The 26,146-nt window shown below is 43.7% G+C and overlaps 1 protein-coding gene and 1 long non-coding RNA gene across 2 annotated transcripts in view; one reads left to right on the top strand and one right to left on the bottom strand.

The window, feature by feature from the left end:
- Positions 1-26,146, bottom strand: part of SORL1 (sortilin related receptor 1) — a 175,587-nt gene that overhangs the window by 18,692 nt on the left and 130,749 nt on the right. Inside the window, exons 28-41 of the mRNA XM_017523565.2 lie at positions 25,174-25,305; positions 23,945-24,076; positions 23,174-23,308; positions 22,189-22,344; positions 17,613-17,762; positions 12,294-12,425; positions 11,321-11,447; positions 10,988-11,157; positions 9,597-9,709; positions 9,261-9,365; positions 8,418-8,490; positions 4,701-4,783; positions 3,421-3,517; positions 925-1,109 (exon numbers count right to left, since the gene is read on the bottom strand). Of these exons, the coding sequence (XP_017379054.1) occupies positions 925-1,109; positions 3,421-3,517; positions 4,701-4,783; positions 8,418-8,490; positions 9,261-9,365; positions 9,597-9,709; positions 10,988-11,157; positions 11,321-11,447; positions 12,294-12,425; positions 17,613-17,762; positions 22,189-22,344; positions 23,174-23,308; positions 23,945-24,076; positions 25,174-25,305 (1,790 nt within the window). The remainder of the gene's footprint in view (positions 1-924; positions 1,110-3,420; positions 3,518-4,700; positions 4,784-8,417; positions 8,491-9,260; positions 9,366-9,596; positions 9,710-10,987; positions 11,158-11,320; positions 11,448-12,293; positions 12,426-17,612; positions 17,763-22,188; positions 22,345-23,173; positions 23,309-23,944; positions 24,077-25,173; positions 25,306-26,146) is intronic.
- On the top strand, positions 5,154-7,226 carry LOC119470340. Its single transcript, XR_005199232.1, has 2 exons — positions 5,154-5,192; positions 6,151-7,226. It is a non-coding gene; the product is annotated as an uncharacterized LOC119470340 (long non-coding RNA).

Here is a 26,146-nt window from a genome sequence, read left to right as displayed (position 1 = left end):
ACATAGAAAAGAGCAGAACCATACCAGAGCTGAGAGCTTCAACTCTGGCAAGTTACTCAGGCTCACTGAGCCTTAGTTTCCTTGCTGGCAAAATGGGAGTATTTACCCACAGAACCAATGATAGGAATAAGGGGGAGAATGTGTTTATCAGGTTTCATATTGTTCCTGGCATATACTGGCTGCTCAGTAAATCTTACTTCTCCTTCCTTCCTTCTTCATTGATTTTACAGACAGTTACTTACAAACTTTGGTTATTTCCTTGTGAATCAGCCCTGTGCCAAATGCACACTGAAGATATCCTCAGAAGATAAGACACAGGCTGCTCATCACCAAGGATTTACTAATTCCTGACTATAAATTTACTTCTATATCCTTTTCCATTGAGAAAATCCAGAAAACAATGCTTCCCTTTGAGGAACTTACAAACTAATCAGGAAGGTAAGAGTAACAGACAGAAATTATCAAACAGGGTAAAGCTATAGTTAATGAAATATCATGCTATATGGAATCAACTATAAATATATTAGGAATTCATAGGGAAAGAGAGCACCAAGAAGGGAGGATTTTCCTGCATGGCAGGAGGAGGGAAGGACTCCAGGGAAGAGAAAGGGCATAAGCCAAGTACAGAGGCAAGAGGGGGATGAAAGTGCCAAGAGCCTTGGGACAATCGGCCTAAAAGCAAAGGGGACACACCGGAGAGAGGTGGAAAGTGAAACACCAGACTCAAAAAGGAGCACAGATCTGATCATAGTGAATCATAATGCACACATGAAAACAAAGAAAAAGGAAAGGCCTATATTCAAGTGCAGCAGGGACACTGGAACATTTGCAAAAGAGAGAAGAGCCCTGGAGTTTTGTGGTGGCTTAGCATTAGGGGAGAGTCCACACTCGCCTTGTGATTGATAGTCATTCCAGCTGACTCACCACATTCCGGGGGCCGGTCCAGGTACATTCCACTGCAGTCTGATTGATGGCTTTGGCCTTGAGGCTAGGTGCAGGTGGGCGAACCCCTCTGGTCATGACATGCTCAAATGCCAGAGGGCTATCTCCCAAGTCAGTCTTGGCCCAGGCAGAAATCTCATAGGATGTATGAGCTGTCAGATTGCCAACTGTGAAAACAGGAAAAGGAGATTCCAGGAGGAAGTTTGGGGGTGTGAGTCAAGGATCTGTCTTGATATACGCATTCTTTCTTTTTTTTAATAGTAATCTCTTGATTTAAATGAGTCCCATGTGCTGTAGGACTGTCATTAGATGACAAATTCATTCAATGTTTATGTACTGATGATGACTCTATGTAACACACTGCACAGGCACTGGACAATTTTTTAAAAGCTGCCCATCCAGATATCAGTTGGTACAACGCTCCTGGAAGCCATCTGTCCTTGTATAACAAGACCCTTGAAAATCATACCCTTCAATCCAGTTATCCCATGAAGTCAGAGAAAGACTCAAAAGCGTGCAAGAATCCCCATCACAGTGTTACGGTAGGAAAAAACTGAATGTAATTTGATTGCCCAGTCACTGGATAATAAATAATGCGCATTCCATGAACTACTGTACAGGCAATAAAAGTAGTTTCAAAAATATTTAATGACACTGGAAAATTGTCACAATTTTATGTTAAGTGGAAAGGGCAGAAAACAATACTATATATGGCATTATTCTGATTTTAGAAAAAAGATATAAAGAGGTCAATTTATGGAAAATATATATAAGAAGATATCTGATGTGTGAACATGAAATTACAAGCAATTTTAATTTTCATTACACTCTTTTTGTTCTCTTAATTTTCTGAAACAAACATGTATCCACTTTCTAATCAGGGGAAATGCTATTAAAACTAAAAGCAAAGCGACAAGGGGGAGGCTATGCCTTTGGAATCGGAAGGACTGAAGTTTAAGGCCTGACTCTATATTTTGTGATTGTATAACCTGGGGTAAAGTATTTAAACTCTCTATTTCCTTGTTTGTAAGATGGAGAAAAAAATAACAGCACTTACAGCAGCTGCTGGCTTGCAGGGAGAAATAAAGAAAATGCCTATTAAGTGCTTGCCATAACGCCTAGCATTGCGCTAGCCCTAATAGATTTCAGACAACTGCTAGTTAAGACTTCTGCTCCTGGCTCTGCCAGTTCCAACTGGGGCAACACTGAGGCCATGAGACCATAGGCGCTGGAGTTAGAAAGATGTGGGTTCCAATCCTGTCTCTGCCACCATCTGAGTATGACTTATTCTTTTAACTTTAGTTTTGCTTCTGTAAAGTGGGCATACCTCACAGAATTATAATTGGGGTGATGTAAACAATATGCATAGGATGCCTGTGTAAATTCTTGCACACAGTAGGTGCTCAATGGGCAAGAGTAAAAATAACAGCCTCCTTGGGCACCTTGTAGATTTTCAGTTAAAAAAAAAAAAAAAAAGTAATAGGCCGGACGCAGTGGCTCACGCCTGTAATCCCAGCACTTTGGGAGGCTGAGGTGGGTGGATCACCTGAGGTCAGGAGTTCAAGACCAACATGACCAACATGGAGAAACCCCATCTCTACTAAAAATATAAAATTAGCCAGGTGTGGTGCCACATGCCTGTAATCCCAGCTACTCAGAAGGCTAAGGCAGGAGAATCGCTTGAACCTGGGAGGCGAGGGTTGCAGTGAGCCGAAATTGTGCCACTACACTGCAGCCTGGGCAGCAAGAGTGAAATGCTATCTCCAAAAAAAAAAAGCCATACTAGAACATTTGTAGTCTCTATTTTACAAGGCTATAACAAGGACTAAATAAAAACATGATTGAAGGTACTGCACAGTCTAGAAGACGAAGACAGGAAAAAGCTCCCATGCCATTCTCAACAGTTCCAGGCAGCTTTTGCCCCTTAGAAATAAATTAAAATCTGTCCTTTAGCACATGTTTAGATCTAGGACTTTACTGAGACTTACTGCTGGTACATACGTAACAGGGACTGGACCACTCCTCCCTTAGTTTTTTGTCCATTCCACCAGTCAACATATATTTACTGAATGCCAGTTATGCATAAGGCCTTCCACTCCCTCTCATGAGCAATGGAGGAGTGAACCAGACTAGGGAAGACAGACAGGGAACTGCATCTTAGAACTCATTCTTTTGGAAATCAAAACTCATCTGAGAGAGTTGGTTTTGCCTCTGTCCAATTTTCCTCCTTGTGGCCCCCAACTCCCATTAAAGGTCATGAGGTTAGAGGAGGGCTCAAGGGGCCACCGAGTGAATCCCTTTGCCTAGGGTCAGCAGCACACTTACAGGATCCTCAGTGGACAAGAACCTGTCAACGCAGAAAGGCCTCCAGAGAATACCTCCCCTTCCCTGGCACCCCCAATCAAGCTCTACAGCAGGAAAGTGTCGGTCCAGCCTTATTCCTTCCTGTTTACACACTGGCCAGCACCAAGGTGTTACCTTTGTGTGACAATATGCTTCCTCGGAAGTTCAAAGTTCTCCTCTCTTGCTTGTGGGTGTCAAACGCCCAGTAAAGGTTCACCACATAGCCATTCACCTGCCAAGAACCAAAAAGCACGTTAGATGAATAGCCAGTCATAGGACACACCAGATACAAAAGGCAGGATTAAAAATACACCCCCTGTTGTTTTCTTGTATCTCATTTCTTAAACAGGTTATTTTTAAAACTTTTTAAACAAGTTCTGTTAGTGCTGCCATTTGCTAACATTTAGTTATACTCCACCTGCTTCTACAAACAAACATGAGACCATTTATAATTTATAGATTCAATGAAACAAAAAAGGAAATGCAGAATAAAAGGACGAGAACCAATGAATAAAGGTAGAAAGAAGAAAAACAGGAAAGATAATTCGGCTATGGAAATTAAGGATAAATCCTTGCAGATACCAAGAGGCCAATCCATACAAAACAGGCCAGGTGGATCTCACTAACTACAGAAAATACATCCACATATCAGGAAAGACCACCTTTTCTAAGGCCTGAGCTCATAAAAGGATTTGATCTAAAGAACTTTAAATATGGGACAACAAACAAAAATATTTTCAAGATGAAAGACTATAAGACAAGAAAGACATATGGCCATTTCTTATATCAACGCATTCTGAAGCCAAGGGCATGACACTAAATGGTAGCTAAGTAAATGACACAGGACTCTGAGGGCTGTTTGTCCCACCACAGCTTCATCGATGCAGAGGATGTGAGGAGGGACAGGTAAGAAGCAACACTATGGAAAGTGGATCTCAGCCTGAGGAACCACAAGGGCACAGATAGCAATGGTGAAATCCGCTATGCAGATGGGCCAATAGAGGGGACAGTGGTGCTGGAAGAGGAAGATCTTAGGTGGATAGAAAGGTATTCAACTCTCCCACAAGAAGGTTATTCTTCCACCGTAAGCACCTCAGCATTAGCGCTTAGCACCAGGAAATCCAATAAAGCTGAAAATTACAGGGCATACATATTCTGTTAACACCAACTCTTTATTTGCACTGTAGCTGTGAACCATTTAATTATATGGTTAAGGAAAAAAACGCACCAGGCTGAGGCAGAATAATTACATGCGAAGACTCAAGTTGTTCTTTGTGGGAGAAGGAACCACCCTAGTTCTGGTATTTTAGCTCCGTTCGTTCCCCCCACCCCCTCAGTCTTACTGTGCTATGTCCTTTCAGTTCCCATACAAAATAAAGCCCCATCCAGCTGCTGGTTTAAAATCCCCACATTACCTTGATATCACTCTCCACGGTCAGGGTGAAGCTTAGATAATTTTCACCATAGCTGTCAATGTGGATATCTGGTGGTGGGATCACTGAAAACAAATAGGAATTCAAAAACAGAAACCAAGTGATGAAAATCAAGGAAGGCAGGACTTAACAGTTTTCAACTCGACAGACAAAGCCATCATTCAGCTGGGGAAGAAAGGGTATTTCTTTGGCGGTGTTCCTCATCTATCTCTTTCACCACTGTTTTCCTGAAGCTAAGGTTGGTCCACAGTTGCTTGGTGAACACAAAAGTATCTGGCTCAGTCAGCTATCCTGGCAATTAGGTCAGGCAGAAAAGTTCCATTTTGTAAAGGTCCCAAAACAACCCAGCTTCAGCCTCTTCTTAAAGGCACAGGGATGATTCACCACAAATGGCATCTTTTTTTTATGTATATATATTTTATTGCACTTTAGGTTCTGGGGTACGTGTGCAGAACATGCAAGACTGTTGCATAGGTACATACATGGCAATGTGGTTTGCTGCCTCGATCCCCCCATCACCTATATCTGGCATTTCTCCCCACGTTCTCCCTCCCCAACCTCCCTACCCCTTGCTGTCCCTCCCCTATTCCCCACCAACAGACCCCAGTGTGTGATGCTCCCCTCCCTGTGTCCATGTGTTCTCATTGTTCAACACTCACTTATGAGTGAGAACATGCAGTGTTTGTTTTTCTGTTCTTGTGTCAGTTTGCTGAGAATGATGGTTTCCAGCTTCATCCATGTCCCTACAAAGGACATGAACTCATCCTTTTTTATGGCTGCATAGTATTCTATGGTGTGCATATGCTACATTTTGTTTATCCAGTCTATCATTGATGGGCATTTGGGTTGGTTCCAAGTCTTTGCTATTGTAAACAGTGCTGCAATGAACATACGTATGCATTTGTTTTTTATAACAGAATGATTTATAATCCTTTGGGTATATACCCAGCAATGGGATTGCTGGGTCAAATGGAATTTCTAGTTCTAGATCCTTGAGGAATCGCCACACTGTCTTCCACAATGGTTGAAGTAAGTTACACTCCCACCAACAGTGTAAAAGTGATCCTGTTTCTCCACATCCTCTCCAGCATCTGTTGTCTCCAGATTTTTTAATGGTCACCATTCTAACTGTCATGAGATGGTATCTTGATTGGCACTAACAAAGTCCCATCAATCTCAAGTCCTTTTGGAAGGCTGACAACAAGATAAATCATACACTGTAAACATGAGTGTGGCAAATGGAAAGAATGTGGCCTCTGGAATCTGGCAGACTTGAGTTCTAATTCCTGTTCTGGTTGCTGTGGAACCTGGGCAAGTTATTTATCTTCCTGAGATTTACCTGCATTTCACAGAGCTGGGAAGGTTAACTAAAATAATGTATGTATGGTGCCTAGCACTCAACTGATACTCTTTCTCTCCCTTTCCAATACAGCCTCACATATGGCTGACTAAACAACTAGAAACCAAGGTGCTCTCAAAAAGATGGGAGCTCAAGCTGAGAGCTGAGGGGACAAGGAGGAAGTGGCCAAGGAAATGACCCTTCTCATTTCCACCCATGAGTGCTATGCTTGTCATCTGGAAGTCTGACCACCAGAAACCTGACAGTGCTTAGCCCAGCATGATCTAAAAGAGCTCAACAGATCAACATTATCAGAAGGTATTATTTAAATGACAACTTGCCTATTAGACTCTCTGCACATATGGCCCTTCTATAGACTGGGCAAGAGAGATTCAAAGGAGGAGATAAGATTTGGTGGCAAAAGAGATGTCAAAGTCTGAAGAGGTCTGTCCAGATGATCAATCACATAATAAAACTAGGCTTCAGGAAAATGCAATAATGGGAAGAAGAAAAAATACTGGAAGCTTCAGGCGGCCAACCAGAGTAAAACAGTGCAGGTGTCGCATACGGTAAAGCTGACTTGAATTATAATTATGGCAACCATGGACAAGTCACAATCCACTCCAAACCCGTTTCCTTAGCTATACAATGAGGATAAGGATACTTATCTCACAGGATTCATAAGGATTAATAAGAGATCAATTCATGAGCAACAAGAGCACGGTGCTTAGGGTTATAAGAAGTGCTCAGGGAATGGTGGCTTTTCTCATTGTCATCACTAACCCACTACATTCACCAATTACCCTGACGCATCCGCTGATGCCGCTGCTGTCTTTGTCCTTCATCTTCTGCTTTATTACAATACCAGGTTACAGATATTCCACAACAAATACTTTTTGGATGCAGCATACAGCTGCACTCTGTACAAATCCTCGCCTAAATATATGCAAGGAGCTGAGATTCATCAAAATCACAGAAAAGAAGTTAGAGAGAAGCAACCACCTACGGAGATTTTCAAATGCAATTGTGACTTGTGCCTTTGGAATTCAAGGTACATGTTTTTTGTTGATATTCCAACATCCCTTCTTCTTGGTATGTGTGGTCAGTGTTTTTAAACAGATTTGGTAGAGAGAAGTGATAAAACAATAAAAACTCTAAGAGAGTGTGAATTCAGCAGGCTTTCTCTAATTCCTGCTAGCATTCAGCTCCAAGACCGTCTGGTGGCACTACGTTTGGCTGCCTTGGGCCCTGATCTCAAAGGCTCCAGATTTTAGGGAGGGCCAGATAGTGACTCTCCATGACCCAGAGCCTATTCCTCACAGGTTCAGGTTAAAGTAAAATCTCCCAATCACGTTGCATGCCACAGTGTCCATCTGGTTTTAATACCTGGAATTCCAGAAATGCAAGTCGCCTGTGCTAAGGCTAAGGTCAGGAAAACCGCTCTGTAAGATGAGTTGTGGTCCATCTCCCAAAGTGTGCCAGAGCCCTTCATTTAATGGCTTTGATTCACTCCCTCATCAATTATTTCCTTAGTCTCTACTAGATGCCCGTGATAGAGGAAAGAAAAACAGATCAGATCTCTGCCCTCATGAGGCACTCGTGCAACATGCCGAGCCCGCCACCCCCGGCAAGCAGGGTTGTCTAGTAGGCCGCATGTGTCTCAGCCCAGAGAGAAGCGTGGAGCACAGTGGTTAAGAGCACAGGCTTTGGAGTCAGGCAGATCAGGTTCCAGGGCCAACTCTGTCACTTACTGATCGTGTGGCCTGGGGCAAGTGACATAACCTCATTCCAGTCCCTTATCTCTTCTTGTAGTTGTTCTGAGGGTTCAGTTAGATGAGCTGATGTATGCAAAGCAGTGAACACTCTGGAATGCCCTGCCCTTGGCAAGCTGTCAGTTATTACTAATATCAGCGCTAGTACATGATAAAAAAAACCCACCTACACATAGTTTGCCAGTGCTACGGGTAGAATAACAAGAGTCAGCATGGTGCTTTCTTTAAAGCATCATAAATGAACATGCACAAAATCATCTTCCACTTTGGCAAGAAGGAAGGACTCCTTCTATTTTAGATATTGTGACTACCCACAAAGGGCTGGGCCCGATGGCCTTTGGAAATCCCTTTGTATGTCTGCTTTAGAAGAAATGTTCAATTCTAGGAGGAAAAACACACTCAGTCACCCCAAAAAGACTTTGTATCTAAAGCACTGCAGAGGCACCCAGAAGTGTGTGTGTGTTAGGGAGAAGGAAGTGTGTGACGTTTTCTAAACTACGCTTCTCTATTTTCCAGTCATATTGAAAGTCATTTTGAAAGCGTTTCTATAATATCTCCTCTAAATCTGCAAATGCTGGAATCATTTACCTTTTCCTTTTATGGTGGTAATGCTTTTAGAATCGCTCCAGTTTCCTATTCCACGACTAGTCACCGCAGCCACCTTTTCAAATCAGAGGGTGAATTAGTATGAAATAAAGGCAATACACCATACAGCAAGAATACTGAATGAGCTAAAGGGGTGAGATTTTGGCAGTGAGGGTGGAAAAATTATATACAGAGTGATCCAGAATATTCAGAGGCCCTAGCATCTGAAACAAGAGGGCAAAAAAGCAAAGAGAAGGTGCTTGGGTAAAAGGCATTATGACAGTCCTAAGATCAAAAAATTTCTATTGATCGCCAAGTATCAAGGTTCTTCTAAAGGGCAGGTGTATGGGGGCGGTGTTCACAAATACACATGTATATAAAAAGGGTACTGACAAAATTATCAGTGTAAGAGTCATGAATGTGTACACTTACTGGTCTCAGCAAACATGTTTTGCACAAAATCTATCTCTTTCTGCTAAAATATATTTCATAAGAATCTCACAAAAATCAGTTTAGAAAGACCACTTATCATAGCTCTGCAACATACTCCAGCTAAAGATAAGCAGAAAAGAGCAGAGTGAGAAAGTATAGGAGCTGGAAAGCTAGCAGAATATCGGTATTAAAAGCAGGGAAAGCTGCATTCCCATAAAGCTCAGTTATCTGCAGAAAGTCTGACATCAAGCTCTATGTGGTATCCGTTTGAAACTCTGAGCTCCCCCATCCCAGGGGAAGAAGTTGGGTATTTTGCACATTACTAATATGCATCTCATAAAGGTGAGTAGAGAGTTCCCACAAAATAACAGCAATCTTGCTCAGTTCTAAGACTGCCTGGATGGTGACACTCACTCTGACAGTGTATAGGGTGTTGACCATTAAGTTCGTGATTTCTGTAAAGTTGCTAGCAGCCCTCTGGGAGGCCCACATCTTGGAACCACTCCTGCTGTACTCTACCTGAAGTGAGAAGAAAAAAAATGTGAGTAACGGGAACCAAAGGTCCAGGGCATCCTAATATCTTGCAAGGAGACTGGAGGAGAGAAAAGAAGGTGAGGAGCAAAATGTTCTGACGGATGATGGGTCATCACACCTACAAAGCTATACCAAATCAACCCCAAGTCACACAGAACACCCAGAAACCTCCTGGACCCCCTACACACATACGGCCAACTCCTGGAAGATACTTACAATGTACTCACGGATGAGGCCATGGGTGTGGATGGGAGGAGCCCAGTGGCCTACAATTGCACCTTCTGCTTCCCTGGGGAGTGACAGCTGGAGATTCCGAGGGGCATCAGGCACTGGCAAAAGAGTCAACTTGAGGTTAAAACCCATCTGCTTGGTGGTCAACCTGAGGAATTTTCCTGGGCTTAGAGTAAGGACAAGAAAGACCCCACAGCCAGCATTGAGACCTATTCACTAGAAAGGCTGCTAGCTTGGTCCTCACATGGACAAGACACTTTTCCTTTTCTTCTGGAAAGCAAAGTGTGCCATCTACACATCACATCATGGCTCAGTTGAGTGTGTAGTAAATTTGTGGCTCGTAAGGGCTGCAGCATAGAGTCACTTGGGTAGGCTGAGTCACCTCTGACCCTGAGACTTCCATACTGAGATCTTAATTGTCAATGACAGCACCTGCTGCCTCTGCTTCTTATACAACAGAAACAGAGTACTGTGGGCATGACTGCCAAAAAATAAGACTAATTTTGTAACATCACAGAATTTCTATATCCAAATGAATGTGATCATCTTCAAAGCAGGCTCCTTAATGAGTTTAGTGCTAGCATATTTGAGATACTTTAGGCAATGGAAAGAGATGGCATTCAAGCAGACAGTTGCTCATGTCAATGACTTTGAAGCAGGGAGGAAGCAAGGAACTCTTTTAGACACATACATTTGGTAAATTTCTTAAAAACTTAGCCACAAAGCCAGGCGCAGTGGTTCACACCTGTAATCCCAACATTTTGGGAGGCTGAAGTGGGTGGATTGCTTTAGCTTAGTAGTTCAAGACCAGCCTGCGTAACATGGCAAAACCGCGTCTCTACAAAAATACAAAAGGTTAGGGGAGCATGGTGGCACACACCTATAGTGCCAGCTGTGCAAGAAGCTGAGGCGGGAGGACCACCTGAGCCTGGAGAGACTGAGGTGCTGAGCAGTGATTGCACCTGCACTGCACTCCAGTCTGGGTGTCAGAGTGAGACCCTGTCTCAAAAAAAAAAAAAACTTAGTCACAAAATTGCTGATATGCCTCATATTTTAATGACAACAACTTCCTAACTACCAAGTACTAAGAAATATCTAGAAAAGGAAGGTAGAGGTAGAAACTAGACAAAAAAAAAAAATGCAAGGACAATGGTGGAGAGAATCTTAAATTAACTTAAGGTACAAAAAAAAGTCTCTGATGCAGTAAGGAGAATAGATATTCAACAACTCTGGCAAGACTCTAAAGCTTAGCCACAATACTTCCGTACATGTGAGGCACACATATGTTCCCACATTCCTGAGAATACTCAGAAAGACGTTCATAAAACCCCACCTGAGGTCTTACACACGCCATAAAAATAAACTGTAACACTTACATCCCTCCGGGGTCCTCAGGGTCACAAAGTCATTGGTGTTGTGTGCCTTGCTGAGACACTGAACCTGTACTTTAACCTGATACGTGGTATCTGGTTTCAAGACTTTTAATACAGTGTTTGTCTTATTGCTATGGGTCTCCAGAGTCTTCCATATGCTCTCTCCAACCACCCTGGCCAAAAAAAACATAAAGATGTTGCCACACTGGAGCAGCACGGGGGGCTGAGATGTCTGACTCAGTTAATGAAGAGTCACACAGTGCATGCCACTAGAGAGTTTATAGAACATCCTGGGGCAACGAGGACATCATTTTCATCTCCCGTGGCAGGACCCACCTGTAGTAGACATTATATACACAAGAAGCAGAGGGCATTTTTTTGGGCCGCATCCAGGTCAATGTCACATCCCCAGAGAAGTCAGCTGTCCACTGAAGATTCTGTACTTTGTACACAGTTAACTCATCTAGAGAGATAAAGGAGAAAAACTCAAAAAAAGTTATATCTTGGCTGGGTGTGGTAGCTCATGCCTGCAATCCTAGCACTTTGGGAGGCTGAGATAGGTGAATTGCCTGAGCTTAGGAGTTCCAGACCAGCCTGGGCAACATGGCTAAACCCCATCTCTACTAAAAATATTAAAAAAAAAAAAAAGTTATATCTTACTAATCCTTAGACTTCAAAGGACCCCTGCTTTTAAAAACTAATGATGTATATTATCAAGAGGCCATTATCATTATCTGAAAAGAAATCTCAGAAAATGTAGTTGAAACCTCCCTACACAATCCCTTCTAGGGTCTCCTACATTACTGGTCATGATATTTTCCCTTGAATTTCATCTTCCTCCTGCCTATGGCAATTTAAGCCTATTTCTTAATAGAGAACACCACGAGTCCAAGGACCATGTCATGGCAGTGTCCATTACTAAACCCTCCAGAGATAAGAACTGAGTTAATCCCACCAGCAGATTGAGACTGTGAGAACCGTGGTGTATGGGCATGAGGTAGGAAGACCACCAAAAACAAATCCAAGACCAGCATTTCACTAACAGAGAGGAGAGAGCTGCATGTTATATCAGAGTCTAGCCAACCCTCACCTCACTTGGGGCTCCCAAACTAGGCACAAATCTGTTTCATCCTCAGATTGAGAAAAGTTTAAAACAGTCCTAGCTCAAGATCTACATGGGAGGGACCCTGGGGTAAGCGAGCCGCCCTGCCCCGCCCAGCCCCGCCCAGCCCGACCCAGCCCGACCCAGCCCGGCCTGTGAGCCGGCCCAGCCCAGCCCAGCCCAGACCGGCCGTGAGCCAGCACTCACCACTGCAGGCCTTTTCGTCGCTCTCGTCTGAGCAGTCCAGGAAGCCGTCACAGCGCTCCGAGAGCACAATGCAGGCCTCCCCATCCTCGCACTTGAACTCCCTGCTCATGCAAGTCAAGGTGCTGTGTGTAGCTGAAACACAGAGAGGCTTCTTAATCCCACGGAGAGGGACCGTATGGGACTAAGGGCTGGGCACAGGTTTATGCAGGTTTAGGCAAAGTGGTTAGAATTCTTTGAATCGGCTTCTGCTTCAAAACACACCTCTGGAATGAGAAGTGATGGAATCTACGCAGGCACTGAGGTGCCATCTCATCTAACACTAACAACTGAAATCTGCATTCAGGAACAGTGAGTATTTTGGAGTCAAATAACCAGAGTTTAAATCCTTTATCTGCATGAGCTTGAGCAAACTGCTTAATATCTCCCAAGTTCAGTTCCCCTATAAAAAATGGAAGTAACAATTCCATCACTGTCATGGCTGCAAGGATCTAATGAGATCACACACCTGGAATAGTGCCTGGCTCCTGGCTGGCACCACCAAACTGTAGCTACTACTCTACAGTACTATTAATTATTCTGCTACTAATTAGTTTAAAGTCTAAAAAGAGGAGCTGATTTCTGGTTTGAGAAATACAAATAATAATGAGATGGATCCCAATAATATTAAGAGGCATGCATACTTTATGTAGTATTTTACATTGTTTGGCTTTTCAAAGTACTTTCACAGAAAATGAAATAATGCAAATAATGAGCCTTGGTAAGTTAAGAGTTATGCAACTACATGGCTAGGCTATTCACCAAAATGTGATGTGCTTTCCAGTTCTGAAAGTAGATTTAAACTGCATGGGAGGCTCTAAAATGAAAGCAATGACCATATAATTGCAAATGATCCTAAACAGAGGAAAGGTGAGAATGGCTGTGGACACCAAATCTGCTATGCAGGTTGAGTGCCTGGGTGGTACAAATCTGCTATGTACCTATGTACAGTAACTTCAGGCCTTCATTATACAGATTCGCACCTGTCTGCCCAGTCCTGGACAAGGAAGGGCTATATCAGAAATCCAAGCCCACCAGTAATGAGGGTCTAAAATCAATCTTGCTCCTCCAAGCCAAAGATGCCCACATCCTAATTCCTGGAACCTGTAATATGTCACCTTATGTAACAAAAGCCACTTTGCAGGTACGATTAGATTAAGGACCTTCAGGTAGGAGAGTTCAGTCTGGATTATCCAGGGGGGCTCTGTCTAATGACATGGGTCCTTAAAAGCAGAGACCCGTTTTTGGCTGTGGTCAGAGAAAGAGAGAAAACAGAAGAAAGATCAGAGACATGCAACATCACTGGCTTTGAAAATGGGGAAACTGTAACAGTAAAAAGGAGGCTGAGCATGAGTGATTAAACATTTAGAAATAGTTTACTAATAATTCAGACATCTGAATAGTCTGGATTTTTTAAAACATTTTTCTACTAGAGTATGAGTTTTTTTTCATGAATTGATATTTTTATACTCCCCTTTATTTCCTGTAAATTCAGTATTAGGAATTTATATGGGGCAATAAATAATATAATTGGGTTTCTGTTTTGTTTTTGTTTTGTGATGGTGGTAAAGTATCTCCTGCTTTTCCTTTTTACAAGTATTCTAGGAAGATTGTAATGAATCTAACATTCATACTATCATGCTGTAAAACAATGTATACATCTGCTAACTTACTAAGCAAAATTTGTATGATCTGGTTTTAGCTTTATTTATTTTAATTGCAGTTGGACTAAACAGCATCTCTTCATCTTGGTTTTGCCACAGAAAGAGCAAGTGTACTTGGCACGCTGGCTGATTTCAATTTTCTTCACCGCTTTCCGGAGGGAGGCCCCATAGCAGGTCCCGTATTTACGACGGTCCCAACTTTCTTGGTACATTTGGCCGTGTTGTCGGTCCGAGCCCAGGGAGGAAGACGATATCAAATTATCTTAACTTTTGTGTTCCTACGTCCCAGGTAACAAGTGGTATGTTCTGGACAGAGAGAAATCCATCCCCAAAATGGATCCAAAACTACTCAATTCCTGAGTTCCAACAGAAACAGTTTAGCAATGAAAGATTCCTTAGGATTTTCCTAAACTAATCTAAATAAATAAATAAAACAAAAAGAAATCACCCTACCTTGGAAATTGACAAACTGGAAAGACTCAAAGGGTATTTCTTGGAAAAAAAAGACCCCTAGGTAGCAACTTATCCAATTCCTTGACTTTTAGTCAGAGAAACGACACTTCAGGCAGCTGAAACAAAAGAAGTGACATTCCTGGAGATGAAAGCTTGCATGAAAGAGGGGGTCCTCCTGGGACCCCTGCAGAAAAAAACAGGCGTTAGGAGAAAAACCTATGCATGGTGGAAATAAATTAGTTTTATATTTTGAGTTAAGGACAAGCCAAGATGATTTTTTTCTCAAGTCAGAGCACATCAAGGCCTAGAATGAAATCCATCTCCAAAAGTTCATCACTGCAGAGATCATCATAAGGAACAATGAAACTGTGAAAATTGGCAAATACTCATTCCAACGGGCAAGTGAAGATCACTAGCACAGATAGTTAATGTTGTAAAATGAAAAGGAAGACAACAATGCCCCCTCCGGATTCTAACCTCCCTTTTCACTTTCTACCAGGATGACTTGCACTACACCTTAGATGTTAATGTCAATCACCATCATGCCTAACCCCACCCAGGGAAAGCTGCAACTCCTCATCCTCAGTATTCTCCCACGTAGCTGGTAGCATCAGCTTTCACTGTCATTCTGTGGGAAACGCTCATCCTTCCTTTTCTCTAATCACCACGGCCAAAAACTCACTGGATGCTGTTTATAGTACCTCCAATATACAAAGAGGTCACTATTCCTTTTTCACCTTCACAGTCCCATCAAATTAGCCTCCTAACAGGCACATGGCCTCCAATCTCACCTCAGCCTTCTTCTAACCCATTCCCCCCATGATGAAGTCCAAGTGATCTAAGATACAAACACCCCATCCCTGCAATCTTCAATGGCTCCCCGGGACCAAGAAAATAAAAGTCCAGTCACAGGGGTCTCCCTATCTACATCATGCCTACCTCTCTGCATTCACCTTTGTCCCACCCACAGCCACTCTACAGGTCTGTTTTCTTATGCCTCTGAGCCTTGGCATATACATGCTGCTCCCTGTGTCTAGAATGCCAGTCATCCGCCACCCTGTCCCACGACTGTCCAGGCATCAACAATGGGGATGCCTCTCCTGACCTGCCCCCACTTCTCCAGGAAGTTGGCCAGGCCCATCTTTGAAATATGCCAGTTCTTTGGATAACTTTTGCTACTACCCAATCACTGCTCCCACTAGACTCTGTATTGCCAGTCACCAGTCACGGTGGCTCAGGTCTGTAATCTCAGCACTTTGTGAGGCCAAGGTGGGCAGATCACTTGAGGTCAGGAGTTCGAGACCAGCCCGGCCAACATGGCAAAACCCTGTCTGTATTGAAAATACAAATATTAGCCAGTCATGGGGGTGCATGCCTGTAATACCAGCTACTCAGGAGGCTGAGGCAGGAGAATGGCTTGAGCTCGAGAGGCAGAAGCTTCAGTGAGCTGAGATCCCACCTACCCCTGCACTCCAGCCTAAGTGACAGAGTGAGACATCTCAAAANAAAAAAAAAAAAAAAAAAAAAAAAAAAGAATTGTATTGCCAGAAACCCAATCAATGCCTTCCACGTTGTGCATGATCAAGGAAAAATTGGCCCAACCAGACTGAAGATGTTACTGGATCCATACCCCTTCCTCTTAACCAAGACTCTCCAAGGAGGGTCCAGTCGGCACCCTGTGGAGAACAGTGCTACAGATACAGAAGGGACAGCTGACTCCCTCTTCCTTTTCTCCCCAAGCCTCATTGGGTGAACTATTTAGGACAGAGCAATATTTCCCAACCTTTTCTGATGCTAAGAATCAGATAGAGCACTTTTAAAAGGCTTGGGTTCCCAACCATTTCCTCCACCATTGCTCTTGATTCAGTGATCTAAGGTGAGATCACCAAATTCACATTTCTCATAAGCACTTCCACATGATCCTGCTAAGTCCCATAAATTTTGTAAATATTGAATTAGAGGAATTAAGAGATGACTAACCTCCACCTCAGCTTCTCTTCTATCTCTAAATGATGAGATTTGGTAGGGTTCCAACGGAGGCTCAGTTTTTCATTGGTTGAGGAAGTCATTATTTTAAGATTTTAAAAATGGGACCAGAACAGAGATCAAGGTGGAGGGACTGAGGCACTTGCTGCTTAGGGTTAGGGCTGGGGGAGCGGCGCTCAGCAGAGAATGAGAGGGGCTTTTCCACCCTCTTCTACATTCACCAAGGCAGGAATCAGGCAAACATGGAAGAAGCCCTCATCCTGGCAAGAAAGGGACTGTGACTGGCTAGGACATCTGCTGTCTGCAGCCAGCAGGAGACTGGATAGAGGGGAGACGTGCAAAACAGGGATCCCTGAGCCAGAGCAGCACCCCACCATCAGAGAGGCAGGCCGGTAGGGGCTGCATGGGCACTGTCCCAGCCATGCCCTTCCCAGTCTGCTAGAGTAGGACAGACCAGCCAGTGGTGGCATTAGTGTGCGGCCAGGGACTTGAAAAGTGCTGACAGGGCACATGAGGATCAAGCGCTTGCAGAAGGCAGTGTCTCCCTCCATCACTCACTCCAAGGATCCTCCCTGGGTACATCAGAGGACCAAACACCAGGACCCACTGTGTTTGAAAATTACCAAATCCAAACCTGTAGAGAATGCATGCATCGCCTCACACTGGGCGCAGATGGCCTTGCGATGATTCCCCATGCAGCTTACCACACTATCTCACCAACCACAATTACCCTAAGGGCTAGGACTGAATTTCCTTAATGGGGTGCTAGAGGCAAACCTTCTAATAACATAGCCTCAATGCCCAGTAAGTGCCCACTAAATACTTCCAGAAGAATGAATGTACGTACAGAAAGAGTTGTGGCTTTACCTGTGGGTGTTTTTAAAGTGTTAAACATGCCTACAAAACCTATTTAAAACATTTATCTCAGTCATTCAAAAAGTATTTTTACTGGATATCCTCCTGGCATTTAAAATGCAGCCAATTTATTAAAAAGGTGACTAACACAATGATATGGGTGCATGTTGCAAAGCTCTTCTGAAGAATGCAGTAAAAGCATGGTTAGCAAAAGCGCACAGGCTCACACACAGGCGTGTGCTGATCCAGAAATGAAGCAGAAGGACTGGAAGTGCGTTCTCTGCAGCAACGTGCCCGGCGGGTGAAGTGCCCTCTGAATACTCACGGCAATTGGCCTCGTCCCGGCCATCCTGGCAATCTCGGTGGCCGTCACAGCGCTTCCAGTTGGGGATACACTTCTTTGGTTGGTGGCATTCAAACTCAAACCGGTCACATCGCCCAAGTTGGGTGGGAGTGGAGGCAGCAGTGACATTTGCTAAAATAAAAGATTTTTAAAATTCACATTTTAGTATTGAGAGAGCTGGCCAATAACAGTCACCAATCAGTGTGCTAGGAAATTATGGTGCTTCAGAAATTACAATGGGAACCTGAAGACAAATATGAGTTTTGGATAGAGAGCAGAGTAGAGACAGATATCTAATGTTGCTTCCCCGCAGGGTCCCACTAAAGCCACAGTGAAGAGACTGTTTTCAAATACCTACATCCGCAAGGAAATGGATAATGGGAAAGGAGACAAAAGAAACAGTATTTGGGAGCTGGAAAGAAGACAGACAGCGGTATGCGACTAAAGAAGCCAGCGAAGGCTATATCCTACCCTCAGCATCGCAGGAGAAAGCTCAGAACCGATCAGATCAACAACACATAATCCTCAAAAGGTTCAGAAACTGATATCTCTTAATTGGGAGTGAAGAAGAAGGAGTTAAAATAAGGGAACTGACTGAATGGTGTTTAAGACACAGCTACATTCCCTATATCCCCTCCTATCAGTCCCGCAAGACAACCAACCATATGTCACCCGACAGAAGAATGGAGGGTTGTTATTTGGAGAGGTTAAAAACAAAGCATTGTTTAGACAGGCAGAGTTGAGAGCAAGTATATCCTACAGATGAAAGGGGGGTTAAACCTACATATGGGAGCCCCAGTTCTCTTCCCTGAGGATCTTAGTCATAAGGTCATTATTGTCCAGGCAGGAGATCTAAGAATCTTCTCTGAGGAAAATGACCAGCTTCAGAAACTAACCCTGAAGTAACCAAAATTCAGAGTTCCCCCACGGTTCCCAGCCATGAACCTCAAAGCTGACAAGCCCACCCATGTACTCAGAATTACTCAGAAGCACTTTAGTCCCCAGCCTTAAACACAGCGGCAACCAAGGACCGTCTGAGAAAAAGCTTTGACGTGAAAGACAGAAAGCCAAACAGAGCCCCCCAACCCCCAAATAGGCCATTTGTAGGAGACAGAGGTTTGCAAGAAGAAAACTTCAAAAACAAGTATCCTTAATATGTTCAGAAAGAAAGAATATTTATCCATGGAGGGGGGAAAAACAGGACACCATAAAAAGGCACAGGGGTAAAAATGGAAAAACTCTTAAAGTTAAAACCATGACAACAAAAATGAAAAACTCAGCAAAGAGTTGAAATATAAAGTTGAGTAAATCTCCTAGAAAGTGGGGGAGAAGAATTTTCAAAAATCTAAAAGATTAAAAGAAAAAAGAAGGAGGAGAAGACCAGATCAGGAGACAACATATGAATGACAAGAATTCCAGGAAATAAAACAGGGGGAGAAATACCATTAATAAAATATTTCAAGAAAAATTCCTTGAACTAAAATATATAAACGTCCATAATCAAAGAACATGCAAGTGTCCACCACATTGGATGGAAAGGGTCCCACAGCAAAGCACATCACTGTGAAATTTTAAAACACTGGTGCCAAACGGAAGCTTCTACAAGCTTCTAGAGGGTTAAAAAACAGGTTACATACAAAAAAAAAAAAAATCAGAATTAAGATTGCTTTTGGATTTCCCAAAATCTGCTTGAAGGCAGTGGAATAAAACCTTCAAAATTGTGAAGAAAAATTACTTACAATCTAGCATGCCAAACACAGCCCAACTATCAATTAAGTCTGAAGACAGAATTTAAACACTCTAAGACATGCAAAACCTCACACAGGCCTCCCCACATATATTTTCTCAGGCATTTTCCAGAAAATGTGTTCTACCAAAACATGGGATTGAACTAAAAAGAGAAAAACTGGGACACCGTAAACAGGAGTTCCAACAGGAGAAGGAGGTAAAGCAAATCCTAAGGATGATGACGGTGTAACGTCCTAGAAGACAACTGTGCCCCAAGTATACAGGGAAACCAGTACAAAGCAGAGCAGCAAAATTCAAGAGACAGACTCTTGAGAGCTGCCATCACGGTGTCCTTGGCCACTGCATCATCCTATTCACCTGACAAGGCTACTGAAGGATGCACTCCACCCAAACAAGGGAGTAAACAAAGAAAAAGCAAAACACAAGATCCGGGAAACACAGAATCTAAACTGGGAGAAAGGCAAAGAGAATTCAAAGGAGGCAGTGAAAGTCCCAGGATAACAGACACACCACAGGACTAGAGAGCAATCTGTCCAGAAAGGAGAATCCAAGTTGTTAGAAGGAATGTCTCTGAGAGAAAAACTGGACCTGATAAATTACTGAACATATTCACCTGTGGAAAGTTATCCTGAGTGGTGACTGAAAGGCAGAAAGCATTAGCAAATGGTATAAAACAACCTAAGCAAACAAATGAAAAAAGCAATTATTAACCTTAGGATATTGTGCATATTCCAGTTTTAATTGGATTTTCAAAGGGGCTTTCCCTAAATCCCAGCATCACTCTGCAGAAACACAAGGTACATGGAGACAGGTGATAAAAAATAAAAAGAGGGAGAAAGCCAGGCCAAGGTAAATCATGCCACTTATTCCTGGACAATAAGGGAGGCATCAGAGGTCTCCAGTACTGGGGAGGACACGATCATTCATCAGTATGGGCCTTCCCAGAAGAAAAACTGAAAGGGGGAGAAATATGAGGCTGATAAACCAGTTAGGATACTTCTACACTAAACACAGAAGATCCAGGAATTACAGACATCAGCAAGTTTAAATTTGTACCAACACAGTACGCAAAAAAGAAAATACAAAAGCTGAACAGGATATGTAAACAGAGATCTGCCCATTGGATTAGTCAGAATTTGCTAGAGTCTGTTAATGTCCTGGTCAGAGTTTTGATAAGCAAAAATAACTTGGAGAGGATAATCAAGTTATTCAATAAACACGTAGGCCTTGAGGGGAAAGTGCAGACACAAAGTTTGGTTTTCTTTTTTACAACTTATTTTAATTTAAGAAGCATTTAGGGGATACCGACTATTTTCTTGTTATTGTAGGAGACACAGAGCAGGACTCAAAGTAGTACACAGGATGATCCCCAAACAGGAAATCCACACAATGGCTATGAAAGCAAAGATCAACACACATGAAATAATTAGGAAACACTATATGGCAGATCACAGTTAAGAACCAAAAGGTCAATGGGTAAGTTTAATGGGAATGGAAAAGAGATAGAAACCAGTTAAAGAAGTCAGTGAAAGCTCCACAGAGGTGCAGCGTGAAAGGAGAATAATACCCTACTTGTTGAAAGCAGAAATCCGAAACTTCAGTGAACCTAAGAATCATATGGGGATCTCCTGGGCTCCACCCAGAAATTATGATTCTACGTTTCTAATAAACACCCCAGATGATTCCATTAGGGTGGTCTTTGTGCCACATTTTCAGAAGTACTGATGATATTAATATATCAAGGTCTCTTTTGCTATAAAATGCATGCTTCTGTTTGTACTGATGGATGGTGGGTTTCAGGGATAAGGAAAGGAGGAGGATAAGGTTGAGGGTTCAGGAGTTACTGCTGAGGGAAAATAGAAGCAAGTCTATCTGGAGAAGATGAGGAACCTAGCCTAACTGATGTAAGAAATCCGGGGAGGCAAGGAGGAGTCAGCTCACAGAGGGCCTGGAAAATAGAAATTGTCAAAAATTGATCTTCTAGACAGAAGAACAAGAGGAAACTCAATACCGCAAAAAGACCACCCAATAAAAATATCATTTTATAATATTTAAAAAAAACATAGAATCGGAATTTCTGGATGGAACCCAGGAGATCCCTGTATGATTCTTAGGTTCACTTAAGTTTGGGATTTTGATGTTTAAGGAAGCAATGGAATGAACATAGTCATGAAAGAATGGAAAAGTTCATACAAAGCATGCAAAAAATTATTTGTCCTCCTATTATAACTGAGTTTGAAGTCGATGCCTGTTTAGGAAAGAACACAGTATCCTTACCTCTGTTCTTCCTGCAGTTAAGAGCACACACGAGATGGGGTTTCAAGGTCTACCCCCACCACCAACAATATGGTGACTATGGACCTTCAGCTGCCTCTTTCAGTTTACCCACTAGATGGCAGTGCTCGCCCTTCTTTTAGTTGGACAGGCCAGCCACCTAGAGAACTTAATACACACACACAAAGTTCCATACAATTCCAATTTGTATTTTCCTACTAAGAAGGCAGCAAAGGTGGCACCACCACAGCCTGGGTGGAAATCAGGGTGGCTGGCCTCTTGCAGGAAGATCAGAGGCCAGTTATAGAGGATGAGATGCTCCTATTCCAATTTCCTACGTTTCTATGATCCAGGGAGAAATGCTAGAAGTCAGCCTGCCCTGGAGGAGCACCGTTAGTGACTGGCAGCCTGGCCACATAGTGGAGTCCTAGACAGCAGGACATGGGGCCCAGCCAGGCTGCACCCAGAGTGCACCCCCAGAAGGTCCTCTCCACAACAGCAGGTACCACAGGAGAGGACCTGGGCCGGAACTTACCAAGCGAGGGGCAGGCTTCCTCGTCTGAGCCATCTGCACAATCTCGGTACCCATCACACACCCAAGTGTCCATCACACAGGTCCCACTGCTGCAGCGGTAGTAATTGGGCAGACACGTGGAGGGCCCAGAAGTTGAGAAGGGAAGAATATGTGAATCTGAGAAAAACACCAAGCAAGGAAACCCAAAACGTTAGAAGCAGCTTGATCTTACACCAGACGGATCCCACACCTAGTGCGGATGTCCCACTTTCAGCTGTACCTGCTGAGGGAGGCCACTGACAGGCATAGCTCTAAGCAGCAGCTAATCTATAAATCATGTATAGTGAGTTGTCAGAAGAGGCTATTTTATTTTCCCTTTTGGGGAGTAGATTTTCCTTACTTACTATATTTGATTTGGGCTACTATTCAGATGAGTTTGCTTTTGCAGGGGCTGATGGAAGACACAGGTGGCTCAGGAGGCACAGGGTGGCTAAGAAAATTCCTACTGAGGCGAAGCATTGTGTTCTGGTTAATTCAACCGCAACTACCCCACGACCTGGTTCAGAGATAAGAATGCCAGAAAAAAAGGGGCAAGCCTGCATTCCACATGAGTGCTCCTCAAATGCATCACAGAGCACAAGGGATCTGGGGGCTTATTAGCATGCAGATTCTGACTCAGTAGGTCTGGGGTGAGGTCAGAGATTCTGTATTTCTAACAAGTTCCAAAAAGATGCAGATGCTGCTGGCTGCAAACCACACTTTGAGTAGGAAGGCTCTAGACTTCTCACTCTGCCTTGAAAATACGGAATAAACAGCCTGAAAATAGGAGAAGCCAACCACACTTATTTCAAAATGAAAAAGAGGAACAGAAAAAAATTGAGACACTCCTCTCCCAAAAAAATGCCCCCCAAAACACAGAATAAGCCAGGCACATCCTGCACAGCTGATGGAACTATTGTGGCATGTCTTGGTTATGGAGCTGACCCAGGACCCTGGGGCCTCTTACCTCCACAATCCTTCTCATCAGACCAGTCCCCACAGTCGTTCTCCCTGTCGCATTTCCACCTGTTGGGGATGCAGTGGCCATTCTCACACCGAAACTGGAAGTAGCGGGAGCAGTTTGGGGCTTCCGTGGGGTTTTCTGGGGAAATCAACCACACCATCAGTTGCTTCCCCTGCACCAGTGTGAACACAGGGCTCCAACTCTGTGCATCCTCCTCCAGACCCAAGTTCCTGGGCAACCCACACTTCCCACCCATAAAGAGATAAGGCAGTTTCATGGACCCAATGGGCAACAAAAAATACACCCACAAACTAAAGCCCATCTTCCCAGCCCTCAACCCGTGTTCCTCTGATCTAGACTTCGATATCCTGAGAATGATCACCTGAGTTCTAATTTTGACATTTTACCAAAGGAATAAAAGAACTACTGATGATAATCCAATGATGACAATAACTATTACTCTGTGGTCTGTCACTTTTAGGGGGAGGTCACTCCATAATATTTACCATAATTCCTTATCTACCATATTCCTTATACATAATGTGGTCCTCCCAAATGAGGGGAAAAAAAAAGGAGATCAAATAAACTTTTCCATAGCACCTGCGCACTTCAAGACTCAATTCCTTGTATGAGTATTCAGGAACTGGCAGCAACGGCTGCTGAGTTCCCTAACTCAGCAAGTCTGCCGTGGGGGTGCCGGCGAGTGCCCCCTTAACCGCAGGCATCACTGTAGCTGGAGGATGAGGATGTGAGGAGTCAGATCGGACATCTTACCGCAGTTGGCCTCATCAGAATAATCGCCGCAATCATCCATCCCGTCACATTTCCAAATCAAACTGATGCACACTCCATTCTGACACTGGAAACCGAACTCATCACAAACCTTGTGGAACTCAGGGCCTTGGGCTACAGAAGAAAAAAACAACCATGAAGTCCAGGAGCTTCCACGCTGAGGGGTCGAAGCAGCAGTGCTGCTCGGAAGCAAGGGGGAATAGCAGTGACTTCCGGCAAGGGACTGTCTGGCTAGAACATTCCTTTAAAGCAAAAGTCAAACCTAATCTTAACAGAGCACACACTCTGTTAATTAATCCATTCCATGAATCTTTACTGAATTGTGTTATGAGCCAAGGTTATCCCCCAAAAATCACATGTTTAAGTTCCAACCTCCGCTCTCTCAGAAACAGGACTGTATTCAGAGATAAGGGCTTGAAAGAGTAAAAGTTAGAATGAGGTGATCTGGGTGGCCCTAATCTAATAGGCCTGGTGTCCTTAGAGAAGAGGAAATTTACACACAGACGTGTACAAGGAAAGACCATGTGAAGACCCAGGGAGAAGGCAGCCATCTATGAGTCCAGGGAGAGAGGCTTCCAAGACACCCAACCCCAACCCTGCTGACACCTTGATCTTGGCCTGTGAGCTTCCAGGCTTGTGAGAAATAAATTTCTGTTGTTTGAACCACCTGGTGTGGTACTTTGCTATAGCAGTCCCGGCAAACAAATACAAGAGCTACTCCAGGGAGGGCACTGCATTAGGATAGGGCCATGGCAATGGGCAAAACAAGCCCCAGCTCCTGTGAAGCTCAAGCAGCTACATGAATACATAGGTCCAAAGTGGCGGTGAGTGCCGGCAGGACCACCGAAGCAAGGTAAGGGGCTACAGCATGCTGGGGGTGCCATCTGATACAGCCCTGGCAAAGAAGGCCTCTCACTTACAGCAACCCGTGAGCCAAGACCCTGGTCACTCACCATCCTGCCATTTATACATACACCAACAACTGAACAGCAGGACTTCTTAAGCAACAAAGGAAAGTCTTTCTCAGAAAAGGCAAGCTTGGATGTTCAACCTAGATGTGTAAACTAAGCAGAGGTACAACTCAGGGTGGCCAAACCCTCAGCACTCAACCAAGATCTGTAAGTAATTAGAGGCACAACCCCAGGGGGGCCAAACCCCCATGCAAGTTCTTTAGTGACCGTGAGTCATCTCCCCGGCCTGCCCCCACTCACAGCATCCCGCAAACGCCGCATCCTCATCCGACCCATCACGGCACTGGATGATTCCGTCACAGACCATGGAGTGGAACAGGCACTGCTGGCGGTTCTTACACACAAAGTCCATGAAATGTGTACAGAGAGGCTCTGAAAGGGATCCAGAGAGGGGAAGAGACCATGAGCACTGCGGCTGGCTGGGCCCTCTAGCCCTGGGCAAGGGCACACAGGTACAGATGTGGCTTCAGAAGCAACAGTAAAAGCCACCATTTATTGAGCATTTGTTTTGTGCCAAGCCTAGAGCTAAAGTACTTGACATAAAATGCATCACTGAACCCTCAAAACAACATTAGGAGAGATTTTATTGTTCCTAATTCAAAATGAGAAAACAGGGGCAGTAGCATTAAGTATTTTGGCAAAAGTACACAGCTGATGAAGGTGAAGCCAAAAGTGAAATCCAGAGCTGTCTGGCATCCAAACCCCTGATCTCAAGCATGACTAATATGACACTGACTCTCTAACACAGGGGTAGGCAAATTTTTCTGTAAGGAACTAATCTTACAAGATGGACTGTGTCCTCCCCAAAATTTGTATGTTGAAGCCCTGATCCCCAATTTGACTGTATTTGGAGACAAAGCCTTAATGAAAACATAAGAATGGGGCCCTAACTCAACAGAATTAGTGTCCTTTGAGGAGAGAGAGACACCAGGAATGCCCACACAGAGAAAGGGCCATGTAAGGACCCAGCACGGAGACCTTTGTGCTTCAACTGCAACTGGCTCTCTCCAAGGTTTGCAGCCTGATGGCCTTTGGACTTGAAATATAGCCTCGGTTTGTCACTGAGTCTCCAGTCTGCTCGCTCACCTAGCAAATTTGGGACTCACCAGCCTCCAAAATTGCATGAACCAATTCCTTAAAATAAATCTCTCTCCTCTCCCTCTCTCTCTCTCTCTACATATATATATGTATATGTATATGTATATATATATGT

Source organism: Cebus imitator, unplaced genomic scaffold, assembly GCF_001604975.1.
Source record: "Cebus imitator isolate Cc_AM_T3 unplaced genomic scaffold, Cebus_imitator-1.0 Scaffold28, whole genome shotgun sequence".
NCBI classification, from domain to species: domain Eukaryota; kingdom Metazoa; phylum Chordata; class Mammalia; order Primates; family Cebidae; genus Cebus; species Cebus imitator.
The sequence above is the reverse complement of the archived record's forward strand: the minus strand, read 5'-3'. Positions and strand labels throughout refer to the sequence as shown.